At 38.6% G+C, this 27,286-nt stretch overlaps 1 protein-coding gene across 2 annotated transcripts in view; it reads right to left on the reverse strand.

Annotated features, from left to right (window-relative positions):
* The window catches only part of ARID4A (AT-rich interaction domain 4A), a 45,431-nt gene that overhangs the window by 4,844 nt on the left and 13,301 nt on the right, over window positions 1-27,286 (reverse strand). The window contains exons 6-20 of one of the 2 annotated variants that reach the window (XM_030949221.1): window positions 25,660-25,739; window positions 25,463-25,557; window positions 24,761-24,893; window positions 23,300-23,379; window positions 21,517-21,593; window positions 19,907-20,073; window positions 10,459-10,531; window positions 8,083-8,177; window positions 7,668-7,765; window positions 6,054-6,282; window positions 4,184-4,434; window positions 2,684-2,881; window positions 1,517-1,601; window positions 1,245-1,377; window positions 988-1,050 (exon numbers count right to left, since the gene is read on the reverse strand). In XM_030949221.1, the coding sequence (XP_030805081.1) occupies window positions 988-1,050; window positions 1,245-1,377; window positions 1,517-1,601; window positions 2,684-2,881; window positions 4,184-4,434; window positions 6,054-6,282; window positions 7,668-7,765; window positions 8,083-8,177; window positions 10,459-10,531; window positions 19,907-20,073; window positions 21,517-21,593; window positions 23,300-23,379; window positions 24,761-24,893; window positions 25,463-25,557; window positions 25,660-25,739 (1,857 nt within the window). The remainder of the gene's footprint in view (window positions 1-987; window positions 1,051-1,244; window positions 1,378-1,516; window positions 1,602-2,683; window positions 2,882-4,183; window positions 4,435-6,053; window positions 6,283-7,667; window positions 7,766-8,082; window positions 8,178-10,458; window positions 10,532-19,906; window positions 20,074-21,516; window positions 21,594-23,299; window positions 23,380-24,760; window positions 24,894-25,462; window positions 25,558-25,659; window positions 25,740-27,286) is intronic. The other variant, XM_030949222.1, reaches the window with a different exon arrangement.

The following is a 27,286-nucleotide window of genomic DNA, read 5'->3' on the forward strand; positions in this document are numbered from 1 at the left end:
TTAAGAAGAAGCAAACAGCACCCTAAATAATTAATTGCAGCATGACTTTTTATTTGAACCTCAGAAAAACCCTGCTTTCAGTAATCTATGGTTTTACTGCAAACATCAGTTTGCAGTAATAACTTTAAACTTTAAAAAACCTGCATTACTCAACATACTTGCTACCCTTACTTTTACGTAAAATTTCTATGAAACTGCAGTAGTGGTGGTGCTGTCATGGTTCAGGATGCATCTGGCTGATGCTCTTAACTCAGGTGATTTAGCTGAAGTCTGTGATTCTCCTATTATTTCCCAAATAAGCCAATATAAATTAACTACATTTTATTGCAGCAAAAATAGTTTTATAGATTCCCCTGATCCCATGGATATTGCCTCTCCCATGTGACACTACAAAACCAAAAAATAACTCTTCTCCCCTCCATGCAGAGGAAAAAACCCAACCCAAACCCATAAATAAAAACCTTCTAAACCCCAGTGTGGACATTTCATTGCTGATCTATTGCACAAATGCTGCACCACACAGAGAGCAAGCACTAGTACATTACCAGGAGATTACTCAGGGACCTGTACTAAAAGGAGACAGTGATTTCACTTCAGTTCTTGTTCAGAGAGGCTTAGAAACACCAAAGATGTGCTGCCATTTGTGTATAATTAACAGCTCTGCTGGATGATGGAGTATTGAGGCTGAGGACTTAATTAGCACAATAAAGACTATCATTATAGCACTGGATTTGGTCTGTTCAGGACTGAAAGGCTCTGGCTGAAGAACATGGGATGACTTGTACAGTCACTGACTGCTCTTGTGTGAGCAAGCTGTGCTCCTCAGCAGTGTCAGCTCAGCTGCTTACTCAACAAAATTTACGAGGAGAAAGGAAAAAAAAAACAACCAAAAAAGGTTAAAAAAAAAACAACAAAAAAAACCCCAAACTTCTTTTCAAAAAGGTACTGAAAAAGCTTCCAAAGCATACACAGGGCTGAGTCACTCACCGTTTGATCCTCTATCAGAATCAAACATTCCTGAGCTACGTCTGGTCTGCCTGCGAGGTGTTGCTAAAATTAAAATCGAAAGAATTAATTTGTATCGATCGGCCGGAGCGCCCAGCCCCGACTGTGCCGGGGGCGGAGCAGGAGCTCCGGGCTCCCACCGCAGCTCTGGGCTCCAGCCGAGGGCAGCGAGCCCGGCCCGGGCTCCCCCGGAGGGCGCCGAGCTCGGCCGCTCCCTGCACCTCCGGAGCCGCATTTACCTTCGCTGTTGGGCGTTTTGGGGAGGCTGCAGGACGTGTTGGAAGGGAGAGTGGATTTCAGAGGGGGCCGCCCACGCTTGGATTTTTGTTTCTCCTCGTCCTTCTTCTCATCCTTTTCACCATCTTCTTTATTCTGCAGGGGAAAGAGTGGATTTTTATTAATGTTTCACTGCTGATTATCAAATTAAAAACTCTCTATTAAAAACTAGACTGTGGCCTGAACAACTTTTTTTTTAAATATAGCACTACAACAAAATTATTGAAATCATTACCTTTGTTTTTTTCTTCTGTTTTCTCTTTGGTCCTCCTTTTTCCACTGGCCAGATAATCCGATCAGCTTTCACCCATTCATCATACCTGAAAGGGAATGAAACCATGCTGTTATCACTGCACATGAAAATATTTGAATATGAGGAGTAAAAGACTTGAATAAACACAAAATATTTATTAATGAGGTAGGAAAAGGCCAACACCAGGTTGGATGGGGCTCAGAGCACCCTGGGGTAGCGGAAGGTGTCCCTGCTTATGGCAGGAGGGTGGAATGAGATGGGATTTCCTCTCCAACCCAAACCATTCCATGATAGCAGAGCCTGTATTTACAACTCATGCAGTATTCTGGCCTTAGAAAGGTGAATGACATTTCCAGTCCATAAAAAAACCTTATGGGATGAGGGAATTAAGGTACAAACTTTCCTGTCTCTCACTGGAGCACTCGGGGGCTGAGTCAGCTCTAAAGTGTCAGTTATTCCACATCACACACATAAGACAGTTTTCACCACACCATACCTCAGCAGGAAAATGTACCTTTTTTTTTTTTAATTATGGCAACAAACTGGATGAGATTCTGGAAAGCACAAACACACTGATGCTCCTCAAGATATTAATAAGGTAAAGGGAACCTGTAAATATTTGGGGAATATTGCCACACTCAAACTTCATGCTGCCACATAAAGAAATTTGCTTATGGATTTGGAATACCATGTTATATACCTGAAATATATAAAGTACTATGAAGACTGGCTGCCAGGAGAAGCATTTTACAATCCCAGTTACCATTCAATACAAGAATGTATTTTATTACCAAAATTCCAGTGCTTAATACATTAATTGTAAATATCACCACCATTATCAATGGCTCCCTTAAAGGAAAGTTTGCTAGTGCTAACACTGATAGACACAATAAATATCAGGGATACTCCTGGAAGGGGTGAGGATCCCTAAGGCAGATGGAAAAATACAAGTATATTCTGACATTTCAATGCAACACCATGAACAAAATCACCAACACTGAAAAGTGAAGAAGTCAGAGCCTGTTATGTTGGTAATTCAATATGGAGCCACATCACTGACCATCTCTCACTTTATGTCCTTAAAAACAAAAATTTCTTTTGCAAATAAGCCTTTGAACAAAGAAAGGAAAGGCAATTTGTTATCCTCACCTTACATTCCAACCGTAGTAATGAACTAAATATAAAACCTCTCCATCATCAATTTCTGTGCTTTTAATACTGGCTTCATAAATTTTTTGAGTCTTTCCACGTCCATATTTTACTTTCACTTTGGTTCCAGTCAGGCAGGGTTCTGTGTCCTCCTCATCTTCTTCACCTTCTGATTCTCCTTTGTTCTCAATTTCTTCCCTGTAGTAAAATGTATTTAAAATGCCCACTAATTAGTGACAATCATATTTTAAAATTTAGAGAGTAGTCAATGTAGAAAAAGGGTGCAAAAATAAATTAATTTTCTGTACCCTGTCCTGTCTCTGAAGCTTGCTCACAAACAGGATTTTTAAATCAAGAGCAGAACTTAGGGAGAATAGGGCTAAGTGCCAAAAATATCCAGTAAGTTTTATTAAAATTTAAACACAATTTATAAAGCATACAATTACCTCAAAGCTTAAAGATTATTTTTAAATTAATATTTTGAAAATACAAAGAGGAATAAAAGTTAACTCAGTGTGTGTCTCCTGAACAGAACAGGAAGAACTAACTTCAGTTTCTGAAATATTTGATTTTGAGACATAATTTATAAAAAAAAGGTACTTTTAACAATTAGCTTAAAATACTACAGTTTATTAACTGCACATGAGTTTGAATTGCCATCACAGTGATCCCCTCATGACACAAACACCATTCCATTGGAAAAAACCTTGATCACAAAAATGTTCAGCCAAGCTTAAAAGTGTCTGCACAGCTCTTTATTAGATACATCCACCTCTCATTACACCTTTAGCTACTGTTTAAATATTATACTCAAACATATTTTGAAGAACGACAATCAAACCTATTTTTAGCTATAATTCCTTCCCTACTTAAGGGACAATTCAGCATAATTTAGAAGCTACTCTACAAAAAAGTCAGCAAGAAATAAAATACTAAAAAGGACTATGGGTTTGCTTTTAATGAAATAGATTTGTTGGCCTTCAGTGAAAGGTCAATTATCTTGTGGCAAGCAAGTCAGAGGACAAGTAACACCCACACAGCTTAAAGAAAACTTTGCTGCCTTGATCATCTGACACACAGCAAAAACAAGGAGCCTGCAGCTTCACCAGTCATCAGCAAACCCTTCAAAGCACAGGAGAAGAGGGATTTGCCATTTCTGTTTCAACTGCCCAGGGAAGTGTCCCCAAGCTGTTCCCATCCTCTCACAGCCTGGTCAGCTTGGTGTCTGGAGGTATTGGTGTGATAAAACACCAACACAGCCTTGGCAAGTGAAGTGACAGTGAAAAATACAGCCTGGCATCCAGCACAAAAAGATGCTTCCAGAAGGTACAGCAGGCTCTACAAGCTTGAAATAAAATGTTCCCTTTCCCTGCCTGTCTGAGTGAATAAGGCTTCTGATTTTCACACTTCAGTAAGATCAAGTCTGTGTCCTCCTGCCTGGAGAACAGCTCAATCATGGCACAGAGAAACTCAAAGAAGGTGATACAATTTAGTGCTTACCTCTCCCTCTGCCTCTCTTCCTCTTCATCTGACTCTTTATCAGAATCCTCCTGTTTTTTAATTTTCTTCTCTTTTTGCTTTGGTGTGCTTTTCTTCCCTAGAGGAGTTTCATTTTCTTTCTTTTCTGCATTCTCAGGTGTTTCCTCTACATCTTTGTTTTCTTTGTTACTGTCTTTTAATTTGTCTTGGGTTTTATCCTCTTCACCATCTTTTTTAGCAGGGGCTGCATCCCGGGCAAGTCTTCTTCGTCCCTGGAACAGAAATAAAATCAGTTTAATGACTCCTGTCCCCTGCTTTCTTCATAACCCCTCCAAATCCCAGCAAAAAAATGAGACATGCAACTCCTGTAGAGAAAAAAGGCTGGAGCTGACAAAAAAGTGCAAAATATTCTAAAATAGTAAAATTAAAACTTTACGTTTTTCTATCTGCTTCATTTGGAATGAGGATGAGTTTCTGATTAACTGATGGAGGATTTCAGGATATTTGTTTGGACTTGTAATGCTTGTTACTCTGATAGAAAGGGCCAAAATGTCTTGTTCACCTACAGCAATATCATTATTTGAAGTGCTTGTATAGGAATATTGAGGGGAGGCATCTTCAATCCTGACAGTCACCTGTGGACATCAAGGGCAGAAATTTGTCAGCTCTCAAAAAACCCTAAATATCTCATTTTTTAAAGGCACCTTGAGTACTCAAAGCAGTTGCTGCCTGGGACTATCTGCAGCTGATTCTTAGAGATCTAGCACAGTATTATCATTTGATTTATTAGAAGTCTCTTGATAGGATCATTGCTTTTTAGTCAGAACAAAGAGACAATTATTAAAAAGACAAAAAATTCTTACATTTCTTTAACCTTCTTTTGAGCGTTCTCAGAAAGAAAAACTAACTCAAAAATAAATGAACAAACTAAGAACAAAGCTAATGTCATGTCAGGAAGTTCACTGAGGCTGATGCAGCTGGGAACAACCACTTTCAATTAAACAGAAATATAATACATAATAGAAGTCTCAACCTGTGTTTACACCATGTCCTTCCATCTATTAATCTATAAGGCCATGTATTTGCTTGAAAAGCTGCTTTGCAAGAAGGACTTCAACAGAATAACATTTTAGTCAAACAGAATCTTTAGAACTTGAACAATTTAAAAGCAGCAATTGTTGTCCTTCAGTAGTCATAGTCCATTGAAGAACACAAAATGTTCTTTTAACGTAATTAAATGAGTGCTACAGTGATATTCCAACACCTTTAAAGTACTGTCTGTATTCCTCACGGTGTTCAGTATCCTCCAGCTGTTGGGGCACTGATCTGATCTATGTAGCTACTAATACAACCTTCACCTCTACAGCATTTAAAGACAAATGAAGGCTAAACTTAATTGTTCTTCCCTCTACTTTTGTCTATGTACTCCAGTATTTGAGTGTTTCTTCTATTAGAAGAGAAACTGTGGCAAAAACCAGCTCAGAGAAATGGGTCTTCCTTTGATTCCAAGATCCATAGCAGGTTTTTGATATTCCTGTTTCTTGCCAGAAGGCTCCAGGTTCCATGTGCCTGTGGAAACCCTCACCCACAACCAAGACTGTCCTGCTGTGTTTCACTGTTCTGATGGGAACAGCTCAAGGCATCCCTGAACCACAGCACATCCAGCTGAGCCTGAGCAAATCCCAGGCATGGTGTGGAATATGAAGGAGTAATCCATCTCTGTGTCCAGGTAGAACATAATTAACAATTAACACTCACAGAACTCCACACTTGTACCAGTGCAACAATTCCAATGTGCAACTGCTGCACAAGGAAAAGTCACTATAGGAACTGTTCACTACACAAAGGGGCTTTGTTAGGGACTAAACACAAATCAGTTCAGACCGCTCACCCTTGGGGATCTTAGTTCAATTTCTTCTTTCTCACTTTCACTGCTGGAATAATTTTCTTCTGCTTCTTTTTTAACTTCTGTTGGGGGCATTTTTTGTTCCTCTTTCACACTTTCCTCCATTGGTTCCACGTGTTTCTGTGTCTCTTCTACCACTTTTGGTTCATTGTGATGGATGGTCCTAAACTGAATGTTTGCAGAACGGCAGTACTCTTCAAAACCATAAAGATACCTACAGACACAAGGAAGGTCCCATTTATATTCCATGGTTTATTTTTCATTTATTGAAGTGCATAAAACCTATTTTCCTGCTCAGTAACTTCAGGAAAATAATAATAAAAAACACACAACAACCAAATAAACCCAAATAAAAATATAAAAGCTAGAGAAGATTTTGAAGTGAAACAATTTCATATCAAATGCTGAAAAAGAACACACAGAGGTGCTTCTCATATATTTAACTTCATTCCCATCCAATTAAGAATTCATGACAGTAATGCCATGCATGAGCTTGTTCTCTGGAAACTGCCTGTGTGTATTCTAATCCAGTTATAGGTGACAGAGGTATGAATTAGCTTATTCCTCAAAGAATTAATATGCAAGTTACAACACACTATCACTGTCACAACACATTTTCATGTGTCCAAACAACATCATCGTTTCTTCCACTGTAACAGCAACCCAGTACACATTTACCAATTACTCTTTCCAGGATAAACACTCTTCTCTGTAAAATACAGACCTTAAACATGTGCCCAGTTCAAATCCCACTGAAGAGAGTCTCAACATTGTCATCTTCATTGACATTAACATGAGTTGAGTCATTACTCATCCCTATTTCCAAATTTCCCGAGGTTTGAGTCAAGAGAACCTCATTCTTCCCTTTTACTCAAAAAGCCCAATTGTTTCTTGTCAAACTTCCAAGGAGGATAAACAATAAAAACAATTTTTATTTAGAAAACGAGCTTGGAAAATGTAATTCCTGAAAGGTTTCCAATTCAAAAGTTACAACACAGCTGAAAAGCGAGGGTGAGAAGAAAAAGATTTATGTATTTAGTCAATGTAAGTAATGATTTTACTATTTAATAACTCTCACATTCACCACAGCAATGCACACAGTTAAGCCCTAATGACATTATTCTACAAATTCTGCAAAGATCTTATGTAAATATACAATCTAAAACATGTATTTTTTCAGTAAAAACCTTTCACAAAGCTAAAGCAACTGGTAAAAAATTTTCCTCAATGCATATGAGATCTAAAGATTAAGGAGTCTGCTCCTGTTAATTACCTTAACTTGCAAAACTGAATCTGCCAAAGCTTCTTTTAAAAATTTCAGTGGTGTACTCTGAAACACCATCAGCACAGGAGGAAAGTAAAAGTTTCTTGGTAAAAAAATGAGCAGAATCCTGATGTATTGGAGCAACAGGAACTTCCTGCCCTGACTGCTCCCTCCTTTCCTCCACATCAGCACTGGAAAATGCTCAGAACTGTTCATTAACTGAAGAATATCAAATGCTGTCTCTAACTCCCAAAAACCTCTTGAATATGGTACAAGCTACAACTAGGAAAAAGAAAGGAAAAGTGCTTTCACCACTACCCAATATAAAAACTTACTTTCTATAAGCAGTTTTTACGTTGTAGGAAGCAGCTGAGTTCAAAATAGGAATGCCAAGGTCCATATAAATTTGCTTCCATACAGCACCACTTTCAATCTTTGGGGGGGAAAAAAGAGAAAAAAGGAAGTTTACAGGTTTTGTTAAATAATAACACTAAGGAATAATATTGAACAGAGCTAAAAGCCAAAGTCTTTTATATCCAGTGAACAGTTTGGGTTGGAAGGGACCTTAAAAATCACCCAGTTCCAACCCCTTGCCATGGGCAGGGACACCTCCCACTATCCCAGGTTGTTCCAAGCCCTGCCCAACCTGGCCTGAACACTGCAAGGGATGGGGAATCCACAACTTCCCTGGACAATCATTGATAGATATGAATGAACAGACATTTAATTCAGGGAACATTCAGCACTTACATTGTCACACCCACCCTGCTGATAAACCAGCCTAAAAAGTTTGAAGAGGTTAAGGTCCTTGTAGCCCAGAACTGGTGGTTTATTGATAGGAGTACCTGAATAAAATAAAACAGAAACAAGTTATCTTAAAGAACAGCAAGGTGCCTCTTCCATTCCTTTAGCACACATTTGATTACAAGTATTATTCTACATTTTAAAATCTGTATTCAATGGCTTAAGGTATGTTCCCAAGTCAGTAAATTCCAATGACCAGTTAAGGCTTCACCCTGTTTTGAATGCATCATTATCCCTGGGTGGTTTATCAGCCTCCCAGGTTTATTACCAACCCCAATCCACCTGGCTGCATCCCACTGCTCCTCTCCTGAGCAGGGAGGACAGCCAGAACTGCAGGAAGCTGCAGAGAACACCTGAGGAATGCTGGAACAGAGTAGTGTGTGAAGAGATTAACTAAAAGCACCGTGGGCTGAAAGGAACGAGGAAGAAGCAGAGACGTTGGATTAGGAAGAGACACTCAGGCAAATTGTCAGAATGTGGAAAAGCACAAGGACCTGACAGGACATGAATATTTGGGGCAGTTCCAGGGAAAAGAAAGAACTCGGATCAGCTGAGTGGCAGTGACACACAGAACAGTAATTATCTGCAGAAGGAGAAACCAAAAGTGACTTAGGGCAAGTGGCTGCATACGTAGACAATAATCCTCCCAGCAAGGAAGAATGCCAAACCTCTTCCCTGCTGCTTTGTATCTTCCCTCATCTTCATGCAATTATATTTGGAATCATTAAAATAATTTTATAGGACTTTGGGAATACTGTCATGATTCCATGAATCAAAACATTTATATTGAGAGAACAGAATGTAGAACAAATCTGCTGGGAACAGAAATCTTGCTATAAGGATGGAGAAGGAAAATAAAAAGCAAACAGGCAAGGGGAAAGTCCCAGTCCCAAAAAGTTCTGCACATTGCTCAATCCACATACTGGCTTGAAAAATATTTCATGGACTGAGTCTTCAAATTCATCATACAGATGCTTTCTTCTTCTGCCTTCACAAGGTCCTGAATCTCTACTGGTTTTGCAGTCTGTGAGTGTTTAGGAAAGAGAATGAGAAGGCAAGAATACAGGACAGTGGGAAGAATCAGGCTACATGAAAGGAAAACTCTGGATTAGCCCAGCAGCAGAATGATTTCTTTTTTTTCCCCCCAACTTAGTCTTTTATTCCCCTAAGGCAGCTTATTCTCCAGAAACACTGGTTATATACACAGGAGGCCTTCAAAATTATATTGGATGAGCTCCAGAACACTTTGCTATAATACATGCTCAATTTCTAAACCTATGATAAGAACTGGCAATATTGAACAGCTTTTGGATTGTGCTTTTATGATTCTGTGCTCTAGAACATACCTCCTTAGAACAGACTCTCTTTTACAAAGGCAGCTTGATTTCCCCATTGATTTTAACAACCTCCCACCCTCAAAAAAAGAAAGGGGCAAATATTCAGACTCTGCAAGTACTTCATGTTTCACCCTTAGTTCTGGTCATTTCAAATTCAAATACATCAACATTTGCTGCACTCTGTGCTGCTATGGAAATATCATTCAGGTAGCTGCTGTCAAGAGAAAAGAAAGCTGAAAAGAAAAGGGAAAAGGGCAGTAGTTACACCTGTAATCTAGCTCTACACCAAGGCTACTGCAGGATGAAAACGGCAGTTGAAATACAGGATTGAAAAGGTGACTTCATGGGTAAAATTTATCAAACCAATATACTCTAAAAGACAAAATTCTGCAGGCTTGAATACAGATTTTTAAAAAGGAGCATAAAAGCTTCCATTTTCATGTCAGTCTCATCACAACTGCACATGCCTTATGCAACAGCAGCTCTCCCAAGCCAGCAGGTACATCCTGCTCCCTCTGCAGAGCACATGCACTTTAAAACTGCTCTGAAGCCAAGACTTCAACTATTCTACTTTATTAAGTCTCACTTAATTCTGTAAAGACAGATGTTTAAAATACACTATCTTCTTGTTGTAGCTACAGGATAAAATAGATTCTTTTAAGTTGTCTCTTCAGGTATCACTGCTCCATTTGTGCACAAGACTAGAGGATGGCACATCACCATTCTCTGCTGGTTGGATTTCACCATCCATGGACAGACTCCACAGCTTCCAGCCTGGGATTAACAGCAGCAGAGCTCTCAGCCATGGCTGTCACAACCAGAAATTAACCAAGGGCTTATTTAACAGGCGTTAGGAACATAGAAAAGGCTTTGTGAAAGCAAAACAAAACCAAAACACCTCAGGGAGGATTTGAGTTCCCTTTGAGTGTTGTGCCATTAAAGAAGTGGACTGGAGATAAAAAAAAGGAAGAAAATTCAGTGTTACCTCTGTCTTCCATAAACTTGTAAAGCTGTTGGAGGAAGTTGTCCCTCTCTTCAGGATCAAGCTCTTCCTCAGGCTGTGAAAATAAATGCAGTCATAAATGAAAACAGCAAATATGCAAAGTAACCATTTATTTGTACAAAAGCCTAAGAGCAAGAACTAAACCCAAACCACTTCCCATTTGGCCCTGAACCCACGTAATGGTGAAATATGCAGAAAACAAAATTTACTCAAGAAGACTGAAGTAGGACCTCAGGAGGAAAAGAAGAAAATGCAGGTCAGGGAAAGCATCAGTCCATGACAGAATGAATGAGTGACCCTCAAATGAAAACTCTAATACACACAGCATACCTGCCTAGCACAGAAGAGGTCTGGTATTTACAAGACTGAAAGAATTCACATGAATTCCAGGTTTGTTTTGTTGGTTTTTTTTTTGGTTAGGTTCTTTCTGTTTGTTTGGGGCTTTTTTGTTTATTTTCCTTATCCCAGCTTTAGCTCAGATTGCAGAACAATTCTTTCTCCAACAGTACCTGTTGGAAATGCTCCAGACAGTATTTGTTTTGTAATTAAGTTCCAATGCTTGATTTCAGCTTATATTTGGAAACACCTTTAAAGTAATTTCTATAATTTATTATTATTATAAATTCCTTAGTTTCACCTTTACAACTTAAAGCTTCAAAGAGATAAACACTATGAGATAAATTTATGGCAAGTAATCCACAGCATGAAATAAAGATATTCCTTTTATTCCAGTGAAAATTATTTAAAATACAGTCAATTTATTGGAGGCAGTGGAAGGGGCAGGCAGAGGAAATAATGTCTATGTATCTTCATGGAATTTTGAGATTCTAGCAGAGGCCAAAAAAAACCAAAAAAAACCAACCCAAACCCTTTTCCCTGCATTGCTTTCTGCATGCCACTTTCTTCCTGCCAGCCTGGCAGTTTGTACAAGGCAGGCTGCAGCTGTCTTGAAGGAAAGACGTACAGTACGTGTCAAAAAATCTTATCATTACATTATTAAAAATAACAGGAAAGTGACAAGCAGTTCCAGAAGGAAACCAGAACAACAATTTAGATTTCAGTCATCTCTGCATTCTGTAAACTTTAAGCTTCAAGGCAAGGAGATAGGCAGGGAAATGGGGATGTACATGCTAATGCCTTACTAACCAGCAATCTGCCCAGCATCAGAATGAATCCCAGCCCTGCCTGCTTCACTGAATTCTGAGCTTCTAAACCCAACAGGGCTCAGCTACAATCAGGCAGAGACAATATCTGTGTCTTACTTCACTAATTTTTCTTCTGGAATAATTGGAGGAAATTAAATGTGTAATCACAACGCTGTACAGCATCAGTTAGCATTTGCTCAGCACATCACAGGGATTATATAAGGAGAAACAGTTATCTATAGAATTAGCGTGCTCTTCCAGGTTATCAAGTGAAGTATTGCTATAGAAACCACAGCTTTTTTCTCTCCATCCAGACTGCAAAATAACTTCAAGATCGAGAAATTTCTACCATCTACTGTAATGTTTACTGGCTGAAGGCAATACAGCTCAAACTGTGCAAACTAAATACATCTAATAACAGTAAACATCCAGAAATGCTTCTGAATAGTTGAATTAAAGCCATTTCTTCTGTGTGGGCACAAAGCCAAACCAGAACTGTGGGTCAGGACCGCAGAAATGCACATAAAAACAGCAATCTTGCAGCCAGAATTTAGCCCTTCCATTGAGACTGAGTGGAAAAAATGCAGATGAAGAAAAGCAAAAAGGGAAGATGAAAAGTGTTATAGGGTGGGGGCATAAAACCTGGCTGCAGTAAGCATCCACCTGTGTGAGACATCCCAAAGTCTGCACCTGCTTCTCTCTGTTGAGCCCCTTGACAGAGGGAGGCTGAACTGTGCCTGGTACTGAGGCCAGAACAGGCACCAGATCCTTCTGCCACCACAGAACACAGCTTGGATCAGCTGCTCTCTTGCTTCTGGCCAAAATGAGAAAGACCAAGCCTTCCTGGATATGCTTACTGCAACGTGAGGATAAGATGCCATTTTTTTACCAGGGTTATCTGTTTAGAACTAGACATTAAAGAATTCTAAAGAGTGTTTGCTGTTCTGAGTGAGTTTTACTTTAAATATATCAGCCATCATAAAATTATAGAATGGGTTTGGTGGAATGGACCTTGAAGACCACCTAGTCCCAACCCCCCTGCCACGGGGGTTCATCTAAGCTGCTGTAAATCTGCACCCAAATCAGGGAAACACCTGAGAAACGTTGATGCCAGAACCTGTGATCACCATCAGAGAGCAAATGGAGAGCTGAAATTCCCAACACTGCTTTGCAGCAGGAACCAGGATGACAGTGCTGCTCTCCAAAACTCACTGCTATTATCCAGACATTTGTGCCCATTTTAGACTGGGCATAAGTAAGTTTACAGTGATAATTGTTTAAAACCAGTTACTGAAGAGAGTTCTGTCTCTCCATTTCATTTTTTTCTTATACAGATGTTGCAAAAAGGGGGAGACTATAGCCAAAGGTAAGTCCAAGTGAGAAGCAAAACAATATGAAAATTTTAAGCTTCAAGAGTTCAAAACTGAGACCTTTCTGCTGCTCCTCCAATACCCACAGCTAAATGCAACACGAGAAAAACTTTTTAGTTTCAGGATGAGAGGGTGAATTTCATTTAAATGAAAATAAATTAAAAATCTCTAAGATGCCCCTTTTTTAATTTAAAGATTGAAATTTTATGGGTTTGAGGTTTTTTTCCTCCTTTCTGACAAGCAGGTCACATCTGTTAGGGAGCACTGGAAACAGTAAAACAATAAATTTGACCATGAACATTATCTTTTTATCTTTGTATAATGGACATGTTCCCTTCCCAACTCCACTTCTTATGGTCTTCCAAACAACATTAACAGCATTCACGTATTTTCTAAAACTATCTGGAAAGCACCAGCAACATGAAGCACACAGAACACCTGTAACTGGTTTTGCTTCATTTGGTTTTGAGTCACCTAATTCACCATGAGCTTTGCCTCTGTCCTTAGCATGATTTTCAACAAGAATGTGGCTCTGTTATCCTGACTCATCAGTTACTCTACAGAAAGATATTAAAGCTTCTGTGGGTGCCAACCTTTAGAGCTGAGTGGGAGCACAAAGGATGAAATAGTTTCTTCTACAAAAGAAAGAATGAATCTCTACCTCCAAGCACGTACACCCTGAACTCAGGCAATCCAAGGTGGAGCTACCAGGGACAGATCTTCCTTTCATGTTATAAATAGACTGACAGGACCATAAATGCTTCTGTGAAAGAAATGCAGGTGAAGAGGAAGAGCAGCATACACAGGATTTGGAGTTCAGAGGAAGAGATGATCAAGACAAGCTGCCAGAATTACGGTAAATGTAATTTTGTTGCTTCACAGTACTTCAATGAGATTTCATCACTTGCACATTTGCTTTCTAACGCGAGCTTGAAAACTAATTAAGGAAATGACAAGAATTAAACTGATTGCAACAAGTTAACAGCTTTAAACCACGTGGAGATAAGCATGGTCTTAAAATGTTAATTTATACCAACAAGAAACCAGAAATTCCACAAACCAACAATTACTCACTCCAGAGCTGTGCCTCAGTTTGCAACTTCCCTTGGAGTGACATTCTGAGAATGCCTCTTTGCATAAAACTGTGAGCAAGGAAGGCTTTAAAGAACATTTGTGCATGGCATGATGCAGGCTGTGCTTCACAGTAGCCAGAACTCCTACAAATGCACACATGCATGAGAAGGAGGATTAGCTAATCAATGTTTAGCTATTTTTAAAGGCTATTCTGTGCATTACACATCACAGCTGCTTGGGGAGGGGGTTTATATATATAAATCACAGAATCTTAGGTTGGTTTGGATTGGAAGGGATCTAAAAAGCCATCTTGTTCCATCTCCTGCCATGGGCAGGGACATCTTCCACTACACCAGGCTGCTCCAACCTGGCCTTGGACACTGCCAGGGATGGGGCAGCCACAGCTCCTGTGGGCACCCTGTGCCAGGGCCTCACCATCCTCACGGGAAATAATTTTTTCTTAATATCTAATAAACCACTTCTTTCTGGATATCACCCTTCATTAACTTTGAAATGACTCTTTTCCTGTATTGAACTTCCAGAGTGAGCTATTTCAATGTTATTTTAAAATACAAATAGGCTGCAACAGACATGGCAATTTGGGTATGATTTTATGTGATCTCCCACAGTTACTGAGAGCAAAGCCTACACGGGGAACAAGAATTATTTTGAAGCAAAATGTAAATATTTTAATAGTCGACTACTGATTATTTGTAGGAATTTCAAGCCTCCTAAAACACATAATGGATTTCTCATCCTTCCTTTATGGACTTAATGCTAATAAAATATATGGAAATAACTTATCATGAGAACTGAAATCCTTGCTTATTTGCAGAATAGGAACATTGGAAAATGCCTCTGGCATCTTCCCTTTTCAACAATGTAAAGCAACTGTGACTGATTTTTTTGATGCTGTTGTGATGCAAGAACCTTAAAAAGGTTCAATGAATGCACCCCATTAAACATGCCACACATACATCCTCTAGGTGACTGTCAGAAACAAGCCTTGAAGAAAATCCCTCTTAGCAAACACCTGGAGGTGCCACAAATCTTCCCTCAATGAGCCATGGAGACCTGGAATTTTTTTCTGAAGAAATTCCTTGCCTTAACTCTGGTCTTCAGTGAATGTATCTGTGGAGAACGTGTACTGAGAAGATAATTGAAATAACTGCACGTTAAGATCTTCATTTTAATGGAATCAGAATGGCTTACAGGGAGATAGAGCCAAACCCAAATATTGCTTACACATCCCCTTGTAGAACAGGGAGAATTTCAATATTTAAGTTTGAGAATCAAATGTGATGGATCACAGTGGATTCCACAGCTTCTCCTACCAGCACATTTACCTGTGTGGAATCCTTTGCTTCACTACTTTATGTTTAGATTAGATTCTTCTTCCCTGACAGAACAGCTTCAAGATAAGCAAATACAGTAGTAAATACAACTTGTTTTGAATAAAAATGGGGTAATGATCAATATTCCAAAAGCTTTTGTTTCTATGTGGAGATACTGGAGTCAAGATTTTCCCTTTCCTTTTAGCTGCAGTGCATAGACTGCCAAATGTACCCTCCAGACACAGCTGACTATCTTCCTTTGACATGTTGAAAAATGGGCAAGAAGCAAAAGCAATATTCAGGTTTTTATCTGGGTTCAAATTAATTGAATGATTCTTTTACTTTTCATTCAATAAAGAATTTATTTTTATAATACCTCCAGATTTTTTTCACTTTTTATGAAATGTCTTATTAAAACCTTAATTGCTAATGGAAAATAATCCTGAGTTGTACCATGTATTACCAAAATTCCAGCAATTTGAACATGCTGAGCAGCTCTGTGTAATGCAATCCCTGTTAGAGTCCATGACAAGCAATTTCCACATTGTCCTTCTTCCCAGTCAACTCTGGACCACACAAGTCACTCACCAGGGGTAAGGAGGAGGAGCACCAAACCAACCCCATGTTTGTTCCCCCTCTTTAGCTTAAAAAAGCCCTGTAAAGCCTGGAAACCTGGTGGTACCAATTCTACCACCTCTTAAAGATGTCACAAAAGGTAACACACTTAGAAAGATAGTTTCTGTCAAAATAAAGTTGCAGATTTTTAAGCCAGCTACCAGAAAAATGGCAGGATCTAATGTCACCAGCTACAGCAGCTCTCTCTGCTCCATCATCATTATAAAAGATGCTACTTCAGAAAAAATAGGATCCTTTCCATTCCAGAATTAGACTTTTCTGACTGACTTTATCCTGATTATATATTAAGTAGGTCTGTGTCCATTTGATTATTTAATGATGGCCTATCATGGCTGGGCAGCAGCTGGACAGGCCTTGTCAGCAAAGCTGCTGTGCAGACCTAAAGATGGGAATGGGGGGAAATAAAAAGGTATTTTTAATAATCTCACTTCCATCTCTAATAATATAACCAATTACAGTTCTAAAACAAAAAGCCCCCTGAGAATATTCTGGGAGAGGATGGACAGAAGCAATTTTTGACCTTGATTAATAAAAGGCACTCTATAAAATGTAAAATTTCAGTAATTCCACATCTGTATTCAAATACAGGCAAAAAAAACCCCAATCACTCACTTGTCAAATCTCTCTGCAGCCAGTATTACTGCCTTTCTAGAGGAAAAAAACCAGAAATTCCTTAAATTCCCTAAATGTTGTCTGTTGCAATATCCAGCACGGCCCACAATTAAAAATATGTATTTTAACAGTTGAACCAGGAATTTGACTTAATAGGCCATCATGTCAGTTCTGCTCTGACATTATCTAAAAAGATTCATATCTACCCTCTGCTACACAGCTTCAGCATGAAGATGCTCACCTTACATTCCTACTTGTCACCTGGAAATAATGGATTCCACAGCTTCTCCTATCAGCACATCCACCTGTCTGGAATCCTTTGCTTCACTATTTTACATTAACATCCTTCTTTAAAAATAATCTCTGTTTCTTTTACAGGAATGACCTTTTTTTTTTAAATCACCAAGCTTCCCCCTCCCCCTTCTTTGTTTGAAACACACAGCATTTTATGCAATAGGCATGAAAAAGGATAATAAAATGGATACTGGAAAACTAGTACAGCAATCCTTGATTTTCAGTGACTGATACTCTGAAATTTTAACCAATGTTAATACAGACAGAGCAATAGAGCCTGCAACAGTTCACACCCTGCAAAATGTGGCCTATTCAGTCTTTTTCACTGCAAACAGAGGGGAAAAAACCCAGAGGATTTTACATTTCTGCACACATTCATCTCAGATTTATCTTATCATACCATTATTCTTACACAGACATCTCCTCCATTTTCCAAAACACTGATACCCGAGCATAAAATTCCCATCTAAAAATAGATTTTTATTGTCTATTTTTATTTTTCTTTTTACCTGGAAAGATCTCCCCTGGCTGCAAGCTCCACCAGACAGTTCCCAGCTCAGAAACCCAAGTCAAACCCCCATCCCCAAGCACCACGTTCACATCACAGATCCAAGCACCCGATCCTTACCTAGCAGCTGCATTCTTTCAAACGTAAAATGGTTTTACTTCCTTTCTATCTAATCTGCCCACTGCCTGGACATATTTTCAGCCTGACTTCCAAATATTCGCTCGCGTTCGCTCTCTCTCTCCCCGCGCGGCGGCCGCGGTTAACCGGCATTACTTACATTCTCTTCCGCACGGGGAGGGGGGAAAAATAATAAAAAAAAAAGCTAATAAAACGAATTAGGGAGACTAAGGAGAACGCGAGGCATCAGATGAAAGGCAGAGGAAGGGCCAGCCCATCTCCGAGCCCCCGGCCAGCCCCGGCTCCCGCGGCCGCTCCCCGCGCAGGCGCCGCGCCCGCTCCCGGTTGCCCTGGGAACGCCGAGGCCGCCGCCAAGCGCCATCGGCCATTCCGTGAGGGAAGGGAAGGGAAAGGGAAGCGGCCTTTGACCTTCCTGCCCACACGCACAGGCCGCGCCGGGGCTTCGCGGGTCGTGGTTTTGGGGGAATTGTGAGAACGGAGCGGTGGGGAAACAAATAAATCCCGCAGTGCCTCCTCACCCCTCCCCCCACCTCCGCCCATGCTTCTAAATCCAACATCCAGGTTACATGCAGGGGAGCAGAAATAGAAGAGAATTCTGTAAAAGCAGTCCTGATGGCATGAGGAAACAGGTTAACTTCATGGAAAAGGAGCCACTTTAAATACTCAAATGCAGACAACACTATTATGAGAATCATGGAGTCACATTCCATTATCTGGGTTGGAAGGGACCTTGAAGATCATCCAGGCCTAACTCCCTGCATGGGGACACCTTCCACCGGATCAGGCTCCTCCAAGCCCTGTTCAACCTGGCCTGGAACAACTCCAGGGATGGAGCAGCCACAGCTCTTGTGCCAGGGCCTCACAGCCAAGAATTCCTTCCTCATGTCTAACCTAAATCTCTCAGTCAATTTAAAGCCATTCCCCTTGTCCTTGGTCCAAAGTGCCTCTCCAGCTCTCCTGCAGCCCCTTTATGCCCTGGAAGGGGCTCTGAGGTCTCTCCCAGAGCCTCCTCCAGGTGAACACCCCCAGCTCTCAGGCTGGAGCAGCTCCATGGCCTCCTCTGGAGCAGCCCCCACAGCTCCCTGTGTGCTGAGGACAGAGAGCTCCAGTGGGGTCTTACAGAGCAGAGGAAAGGGGAGAATCCCCTTTGTGAGGCAGCCCAGGGCATGTTCAGCTTTCTGAGCCATGAGCGCTCACTGCTGGCTCATACCCAGCCTTTTACCCAGGAGAACCCTGAGCCCTTCTCCACAGGCTGCTCTCCATGAATTCCTCTCCCAGTCTGGACAAGCCACAGCACGTTACACAGAAAGTCCATCCACCACATCATTCAGTGATTCCCAGCCTAACAGGCACGAAGGTCTGTCCTCCACTGCTCCTAAGCAGCATTTATTGCCCTCTGAATCAGCTCATAGTTTCAACCTCCTGCTTTTGCTTGAAATTTTTGTCTTTTTAAAATCACACTACTGTTTTCTGAAACAAGTTACTTTTATATCACCTACAACACACGTGAGTTCTACAGTATTTTATTAATAAGTTAAAAAGTGGTTAATTATTTTTATAAGATTTTAAAAGGTTAAATTATTTAATTAAAAATAATATTTAAATATAATTTGAATTATTTTTATTTTAAAAATTATTTTAATAATTAGTTATTTGAAGTCTGCAATGCAGACTTTTTTGTTTAATTATAAAATATTTAAATTTATGAAGAAGGTGAAGAAGAAGGATTAGTTTTTGTTGTACTTCTATTACTATATTTTAAAACTTTAAATTTTTTATTTTGTGATATTACAAGTTATTTCAATTATATACTCATAATTTTAGCGTTACCAATTAATTTTGGAAGCTTTCTCCATGGCTTCAGGTCAAGTGTAGTGTTCCCCTGAGGGTTTGTGTTTTTTAGTATAGAAATTTTAAAATTTTTAGTATCTAGAGTTCTAACACATACAAAGAAAAATGCAAAAGGAAATTACAAAAGAAAAATACAAAGATACTGTATTTAAGGTGGAGTTACTGCTATTTGGCTCAACATAAGCTTTTGGGTTTTGCATTTTCTTTTGACCCAGAACTTTTCACTCCTCTCTGCCTTGAATTTAGTTTCTGAGATGGGTAACAGGAGACAACTTGCCACTGCTCACAAATCCCAGGAGAGACAGCTGTAGCAGAGAGAAACTGAGCAGGAGTGAGAAGACACTGAAGTGAGCTGAGTCTGAGAATAGTACGTTGGAAAACGCAGGATTTTCAGGCAAGCAAGTCATGAAATTATCCCTGAAGGATGACTGAGATTGTCCAAAAATGACTGAAATTGAGCAGACTCACCGCTACTTCTTCTGTTTTCTCTTCTCTTTTTGGCTCCTCTTCATCAGTTTCTGCAGCAGCTCCATCCTCCTCATCACTGCTGGAGGACTCCAGGATCTCACTGATGTCCATTTTCCAGTTCCGAGGCACAGCCTTGGTGCTGAGAAACGTGCTTGCCTCCTGTAGCCCTAGAGAGGAAAGGGCCCTGGCTTTACCTCATCTGCAGCATTCACAGCCACAAAGCTTTTTTGATTTCCTTTTCACCTTCTTGTAAATCACAACACCAACTGAAATGCAATGAATCCATCACAGATCAAGCACCACGGCTTACTTTGTTCTTTCCAAAATACCATGGTTTAGATTTAAAAAAAAAAAACAAAAAAACCAAACCAGCACTGTCCAAAGAGATTTGACATGAATGTTTGGAACAGAGGGAAAACATGTTAGTGAGAAAAGGAGTGATGGGACAGGCACAAGTTACATTTGTAAAATGGAAATACCTCAAATTCTTTTCCTTTAAGAGGTGCTCCAAGGGTGCAAAACAACAAAGCAAAACAAACCCAGATAACCCCAAAATCTGCCCCTCAGTCACAATAAGACTTTAATAAAGGAGCCAGAAAAACACCCAAAAGCAGAACATACTGCAATGAACTGTTCAGTGTTAGCAGAGAAGAAAAGGCACCAGTTTTTAACACTGCTGACAGAAAAACCTCCAGACATTGATCTCAACTCTCTCTCTCCTTTTTTTTTTTTTTGAAACCATAAACTATTAGTACCTTTGGTTCCAAAATATTCCCTTGTAGCAAGGAATGTCACAACCCAATTATGTTCTTCACAGGAAAAAAAAAGTCCCTTTCTTCAATTTATCTCAAACCTGGCATCTGTTCTTTTTTTTTTTTTGGCTGTTCTAAAGTTCTTGTACTGTGAAACAGCTATTAAGAACAAAGCAGAAGAGAAATCATATAGTATTAGACAAATCAATCAAAACCACTTCAACCTTTCATTTGAAGTATTTTAAATTTTGACTTGTTAAGCAGCTGCTGCACACCTTTACTCAAACCAGATACTGTTGTTGAGTGGGGATTTTCTTGTTGCTGGGTGGCATTTTTAATTATAATTTTTAATAAATACAATCAAAACATTTCTCCTTAACACATTTCAAGTTTTGATGGATTCTGGTATCCATGTCATCTATCCATTCATCCAATTCTGTAATTATATTTTTAAATTAAACATTAATCACAGACTGTTGTTATGACATTTACACCTTGCTGTCTGGGTACCTTTAAAGTAAACAGTATTTTGAGCAATAGCACAAAATTTTAGCATTAGGAGAGGTAACTATATATTCCATTGCTCACTGACACTTCAAATAGACTACATTGAAAATATTCTATTCATTTTCCACAAATTTGGACTGGATCAAAATAATGAAATAAAAATCAAATAAAGAAGATTTCTACTAGACAAAGCTATATCCAAAGTTTCTCTAACTTCTCCCATTTAAAATTGTTTACAAAATATCCAAGAGCAATTATCAGAAATAAACAGGTCATCATTTATCAGTAAATGTAAAAAGAACCTTTGTATGAAATTACTTTTTTAAACACCTAGAATTTATTCTAAATTACCTTTTTTAGGAGAGGACTCTGATTTTGGTAAGTTTTGAAGATCTAGTTCCTTAATGTCTTTTCTTGCTATTGAGTAACTGTAAAAGAATAGTATTTTGTGATTACATCACAGAAAAGCAAGCATTTGATTTAGAAAAACAGCAATTTCTAAAATTTTCAAGAGTTATAATTCACATGCAAGGTCCTTGCAAACAACTAATTGCCTAAGGCACTTGTTATTGTATGGTCTAAATAAAAGAGTAAATTACCCAGGGTAAGTTTCCAATCTTTGAAATCTAGGCATTAAAGCATCCTCAGATAATTAAGAAAATTTTGTAAATGTCCTTTATTTTAATTGCTTAACCTGCACAAATTTGCAAAGGTTAAACACACAGGCAAAAAAAAATTTTTGAACTGAAAATATGCACAAGAATCAACAGCTGCTCTCCAAAACAAGGATCTAGCTAAGAGGACAGAAAAGTCCTCTATTTTCAAAATGCCTTTTTACTAGCACAGAACAACAGTGAAGTCAGTTCACAGATTTGCATTGATAGACAGTCGATTTTAATTTTTAAATTACAAAAGTGTTCTCACAGCAAAACATATGGAGGTTGCTCTGTTCCAAAGTCATACTGGATATCCAGTCACTGAGTTATAAGAGAAATCCTAACCAAAATGCAGGGAGAGCCTTACAAGCAAGTTAGTCTAACACATTTTTTTTTCTGCTTTCATTATTTCAGAAAATCTGGAGTAAAACTTTATGAATCAGAGGCTGCCATTTTCTGAAGTTAAAGCTATTAGGCTAAGGGGAGAAAAAACCAAACAGAGCAGATCTGGATGTTTTACCAGTAACATTCAAACTGCAGTACAGAACCAGGCTTATCCAGAAGGCTGATGATATAGCCACATGAAGAGGCCAAAATGAACCAAGGCTCCAGGTACTTGAAATGCATTTCAGTAATCAACTGAAATAACCAACTCAAAATCATGGCTATCAAAAATCAAAAACTGCTCACTTTGAAAGAAAGAGGGTGACAGGTGGCCTTTGGCAAGGAAGTGTTTAGTTACAATGTGTTATCACAGATGCAGTGCAATAACAATGAAGAGAAATAAAGGGGAGCAGCCTTTAAAAAAACCCCAAAGCAGTCTTCATGCTCTTATGAATACATAATTCATTATGTAAAACACATCTCTGTCTCTCTCTCTCCTCCTTCTCCCTTTTAGAGTGGAGGATGGACTAACAGGACTTTTCTTTCTTTTTGAAGGAATATGATTCAGATTCTGTAAACATTTTGATTAGCAATTCTTTTAAAATTCTCTTTTCTATTAAAAAAAAAGTAGATTAAACTTAGGGAAGCATCTAAACAGCCATGGGCATCTGGGCCCTGGAGGTAATGAAGCAGATACCCGAACTACTACAACTGACACCCTTAAGGAAGTTAATTTAAAGCAGTAAGGCAAATAATTAAAACCAAAGTTTACTTTAAAGGATAGAAATTATGAAAAAAAGAAAAAGTAAAAACATCTAGGTGTTTACACTTTAAGTTGTTGATATTTTTACATGAAGATGCACCAGAAACTTTCTTGATTCAATGAATTCGTATTGTTACACACAGTGGAAAGAAGGGTGAGGAAGCACAGGAGGAGTCAGCTGGAAATAGATTATGAATGCCAAATGTGTCCATCCAGCATTACAGAAATTGTACCCTTTCCTTTTGGAAGAAATAACATCTCCAGGAGCAGTATGTGCTGAGTTTCCCAGTTTCCCCCCACAGATATTTAACCAAAGTGAGCTGTCACTTACAATTTGGAATCTGCAAAGGATCGAACTAAACACTGGTCCTTCTTCACCGTGACATCGTCATTGCAGCTCGGTGACACCACCTGAGGAGCCAAATAAAACATTCCTTTATAAAAAAATACTACACACCAAAAACAAACAAATAAACAAAAGCTGATCCTGAAAGGAAAGAAAGATAGACTGCAGGAAAACTGCTGTTTGCTGTTTCTTCTATTGTATTTCCAGTATTAGATAAACAAACCTACTTCCATTTATACTACTAAGGCCAACAACAACACATTTCAAGAAGTAATTTACCCCAAGCTATTGACTTGTTCTGTACAAGCCAAAAAAAATCTAAAACTTCATTTGAAAACTAATCTGCTGAGGTCACATCACAGGATCTTGTTCATTCACTCAGCTGTTTTAGTTCTTGTTCACACAAAATTTTTTTAAAGCATCTATTTAAAAAGTCACAAACCCACTTATTTTATACTAGCTTCTGATTTTTGGCATTTAAACTGAGACTGAAGTTGGTTTTTTGGTTTGTTTTGTTTATTGAGGTGTGGATAATATAAACCACTGTGAATCTACCACATCCTTCCACAGCAGTATCATCTCTAGGTCTAAAGCAAGTGATAAAAATACATTTGCAGTATTTGTATTACCACAAGTTTATATTTTGCTCTAGAATATATACAAGCAGAAAATGTTAAATGCAAATATATGACCTCCAAGTACTTAACCCACCAGTTCAGAATCATGTTAAATAAAAATCTGTCATTACTAAAAGGAGCTACAACCAGAACATGTACAATACCACATTTTAAAGTGAGGTACATACAGATGGATAAGGCAGTGTCAACTGTTCACCCTACATTACATCATATCTGAAAATAGCAAAAAGTTTTCTACAGAAAGCAACTTTTAGTATGCACATGTACACTTTTTGTGTATCAATAAGATGCAAAGTCTCTGCCTTTACAATACAGGTCTGCTTGAACTTGTATATTGATAATAAATGTATATTTATTACCAGCAGTGACAATGAAGAGCTGTATCATTTATTGACAGTCAAATAAAAATAAGCACCAATATCTGCTCCTAGAGTAACTGACCACTGGCACAAAAGCAAGCATCAAAGAAATCAGTATTTCATAAAACTGAAAGTCTTGGGAAAAAGACAATTACATTAAAAAATTTCAAATCCCACTACAATTAAAATTCATAAACCTAGATCCTCTTAAATTGCCTAGGAGTGCAAGTCCTAACATACTTTATTTTTAGAAGAAAAGTATCATTACACACTGATCATTTTGTATGCAGTTCTAAAACACTTGAATGCCATGAAACTAACTCACACATAAATGTTAATCTCTGCTTTCCTACTCTTCAGAGATACTGCAAAACACTTGTATTTTTAGCCAACATGGGAGTAGAGCTTAGCCTGACTGCATTCACAGCTTTGCTGCAAAAGGAACTCACCAAAGCTGGGTACCAGTCTGCCTTCTCTGAATTACAAGTCACACTCACAACCTTGCCAAGCAATTCATCGTTGAGGCGCCTCTTATCTTCATCCTCTTCTTCACTACTTTCTTCTTCCTTTTCATCTTCAGTACTGAATTATTAAAATGTATAATATTTTAAAGTTTGTCTGAAGTTATTACTTGAAAACCAAAAATAGCTTACAATCAGATTTTCCTTCCTATTTTGCAAAGCTTCAAAAACAGATGTAATTTTAAGAGCTGAAATTGCTTGAAATACACTTAAATATTAAGTGCACTTATTAAGTAAGAGGAATTTTATAGGAATTCTTTCTAAGTAGCAGTATTTTACAACAGCATCATGTTAGAAATGGAGACATGACTCAGGTTTTGATTGTGCACAGACATGAAACAGAGAAAAATGCTCTCCACCCCAAAAATTAAAAAGTACCTTTTTCTTTTTTACTGTGTTCACTATCAAGAAGGTTAAAGAATCCTACATTTCCTATCAAATGAAAAAAGCATAAATGTTCTTACGGATACTACAGGGAAAAAAAACCCCTTCAGTTTCACAGTATTGCCAGCATATGACCATGTCTATCAGCTGTGCACAAAATTCAGGTGACAGAGCATTTATTCAGTGGGACTGCTTCAGTTTTAGCAAAGAACACCAAAGGAAAAGCAGAACACTCCCAAAACTCACACAGGAAGAGAAGATCTTCTCCCTCTGTTTGATTTCTTCCCAATAACTGGAGTTCCAAAGTGCTCTGGATTGGTTAGTGGCAGTTGATCAAGTGTCTGCACGGAAAAGGGGGAACCAACAATGGTTTGCAATATTTTGTTATAAAAGAAATATGAATTAACTATTTATTTTTAATTCCATGTCCACCGCTGTCTTACCTCACTTTCTGCAAAGTGCCTTTCTCCCTTCAAGCATAATGAAGTTCGTCTCAAGGTCCTTTCATCACCGTCATCAAAAACTAGGGGGAAGCCAAGAAAACAGCAGCATAAGCTGATCACATCTCAATCCCAAGTCTACTGCTTATCTCACAATCAAGAACATTCTCTAAAACATCACTTTCAAGCCTAATTTACTCTCTTTAGTCCACAAGCAAAAGGAAAGTCAATATTCAAGATTCAGTCTTGGAATAGATTTTCACACAGAGATTCAAGCCAGGACCAAGTAAAGCTTTGGATGCAGAAGTCTGAGTGTAATTTAGACATTCTTCTTATCAATACAACTGCACATTTCAAACCACAAGCCTGGCTGCACACTAGTTACTATAATCTAGCAATCTCTGGGGTTTGTTTGGTTTTGTGGGGTTTTTTTTTCCACCCTATACATTTCTTCCTTACTTATCATCATTTAATAAATATGGTACCTTTTACTTCTCCTCTTGCTATGAGCAATCCCACAAAAAGATCAATGGAAAGAAAACCAAGTTTCTGCTACACTATCAATGCCATCTTACAAACAGATCAAGATACTGCGAACCGGCAATTCCAGGTCTGACACTTGATAAGGAATATTTAGTACACATCCTGTTGTGTGAATGGGAAGTTCCATCAATTTCCATCAATACACAGCAGAAGAAGGATAGAACACTACGAGGCTACTGCAAGCTTTACCTGAGAAAGATCTATTCTTCAGTTTAGACAAAACTTCTTCATGAAAATTTCCCTGAAGAGAAGGAAAGCAAAGTTCCCAATTCCCCCTAACTGCAAAGAGCAGAGCCCAGGTGGCTGCAGGCTGGAATCCCAGCAAGGTCCAAGTTTATTTGTATGGGGTCAAAGTGCAGAACAGAACACTTCTCTATATTTAAACTACTTGAAACAGGCTTTGTGCACTAGTGAAAGAAAGTTTCAAGTGCTGTGCATAGCAGTATGGTAATTTTGGCATACTTATAAAATTAATTAAGCTGGATAAGATAAGCTTTAAGGTTCCTCCATGTTCAGAGTAAATACTGCTGTGGTATGCTCCATATGCTCCACTAGTGAATTATCTTAATGGCTTAGAACACTTGTACACACAAAACAATTAACGTTTCCCCCTCCAAAAATCTCAAACTACTAAATTTTCAAGAACAATCATTTTAGGGGAGAAATAGCTGGTGACTGGCAACAAGCAACTTGATTGAAAAAAAGCAAACAGAACCTAATACTTGACAACACAACTAAACTGCTTCTTTTTTTTTATTTATTATCTCCAAAATTGGAAGCTCCATCTCTTTATTTAAAGCTAGTCCAGTAGAGGGATAAAGCAAATAAACTGTTCATAAAGCAAATGACATAGTCAGTTTTTCCTCCTTAAAAGATTAAATGTTATGAATACTGAAGATTAAGTAAAATACGCTCAATAAAATACACTCAACTCAAATTAAGACAGAAAGGAAATTAGGAAAATCAAGAGTAACAATTTATGCTGTGGACATGTACAAAGAACATGCAACTGCCAGCATGGCTGCAGAACTTGGAGCAAAATATCCTTGCAGAACAACAAAGTGTAAAAGAAGAGCATAAACAGAAA

Source organism: Camarhynchus parvulus, chromosome 5 (genome assembly GCF_901933205.1).
Source record: "Camarhynchus parvulus chromosome 5, STF_HiC, whole genome shotgun sequence".
Lineage (NCBI taxonomy): Eukaryota > Metazoa > Chordata > Aves > Passeriformes > Thraupidae > Camarhynchus > Camarhynchus parvulus.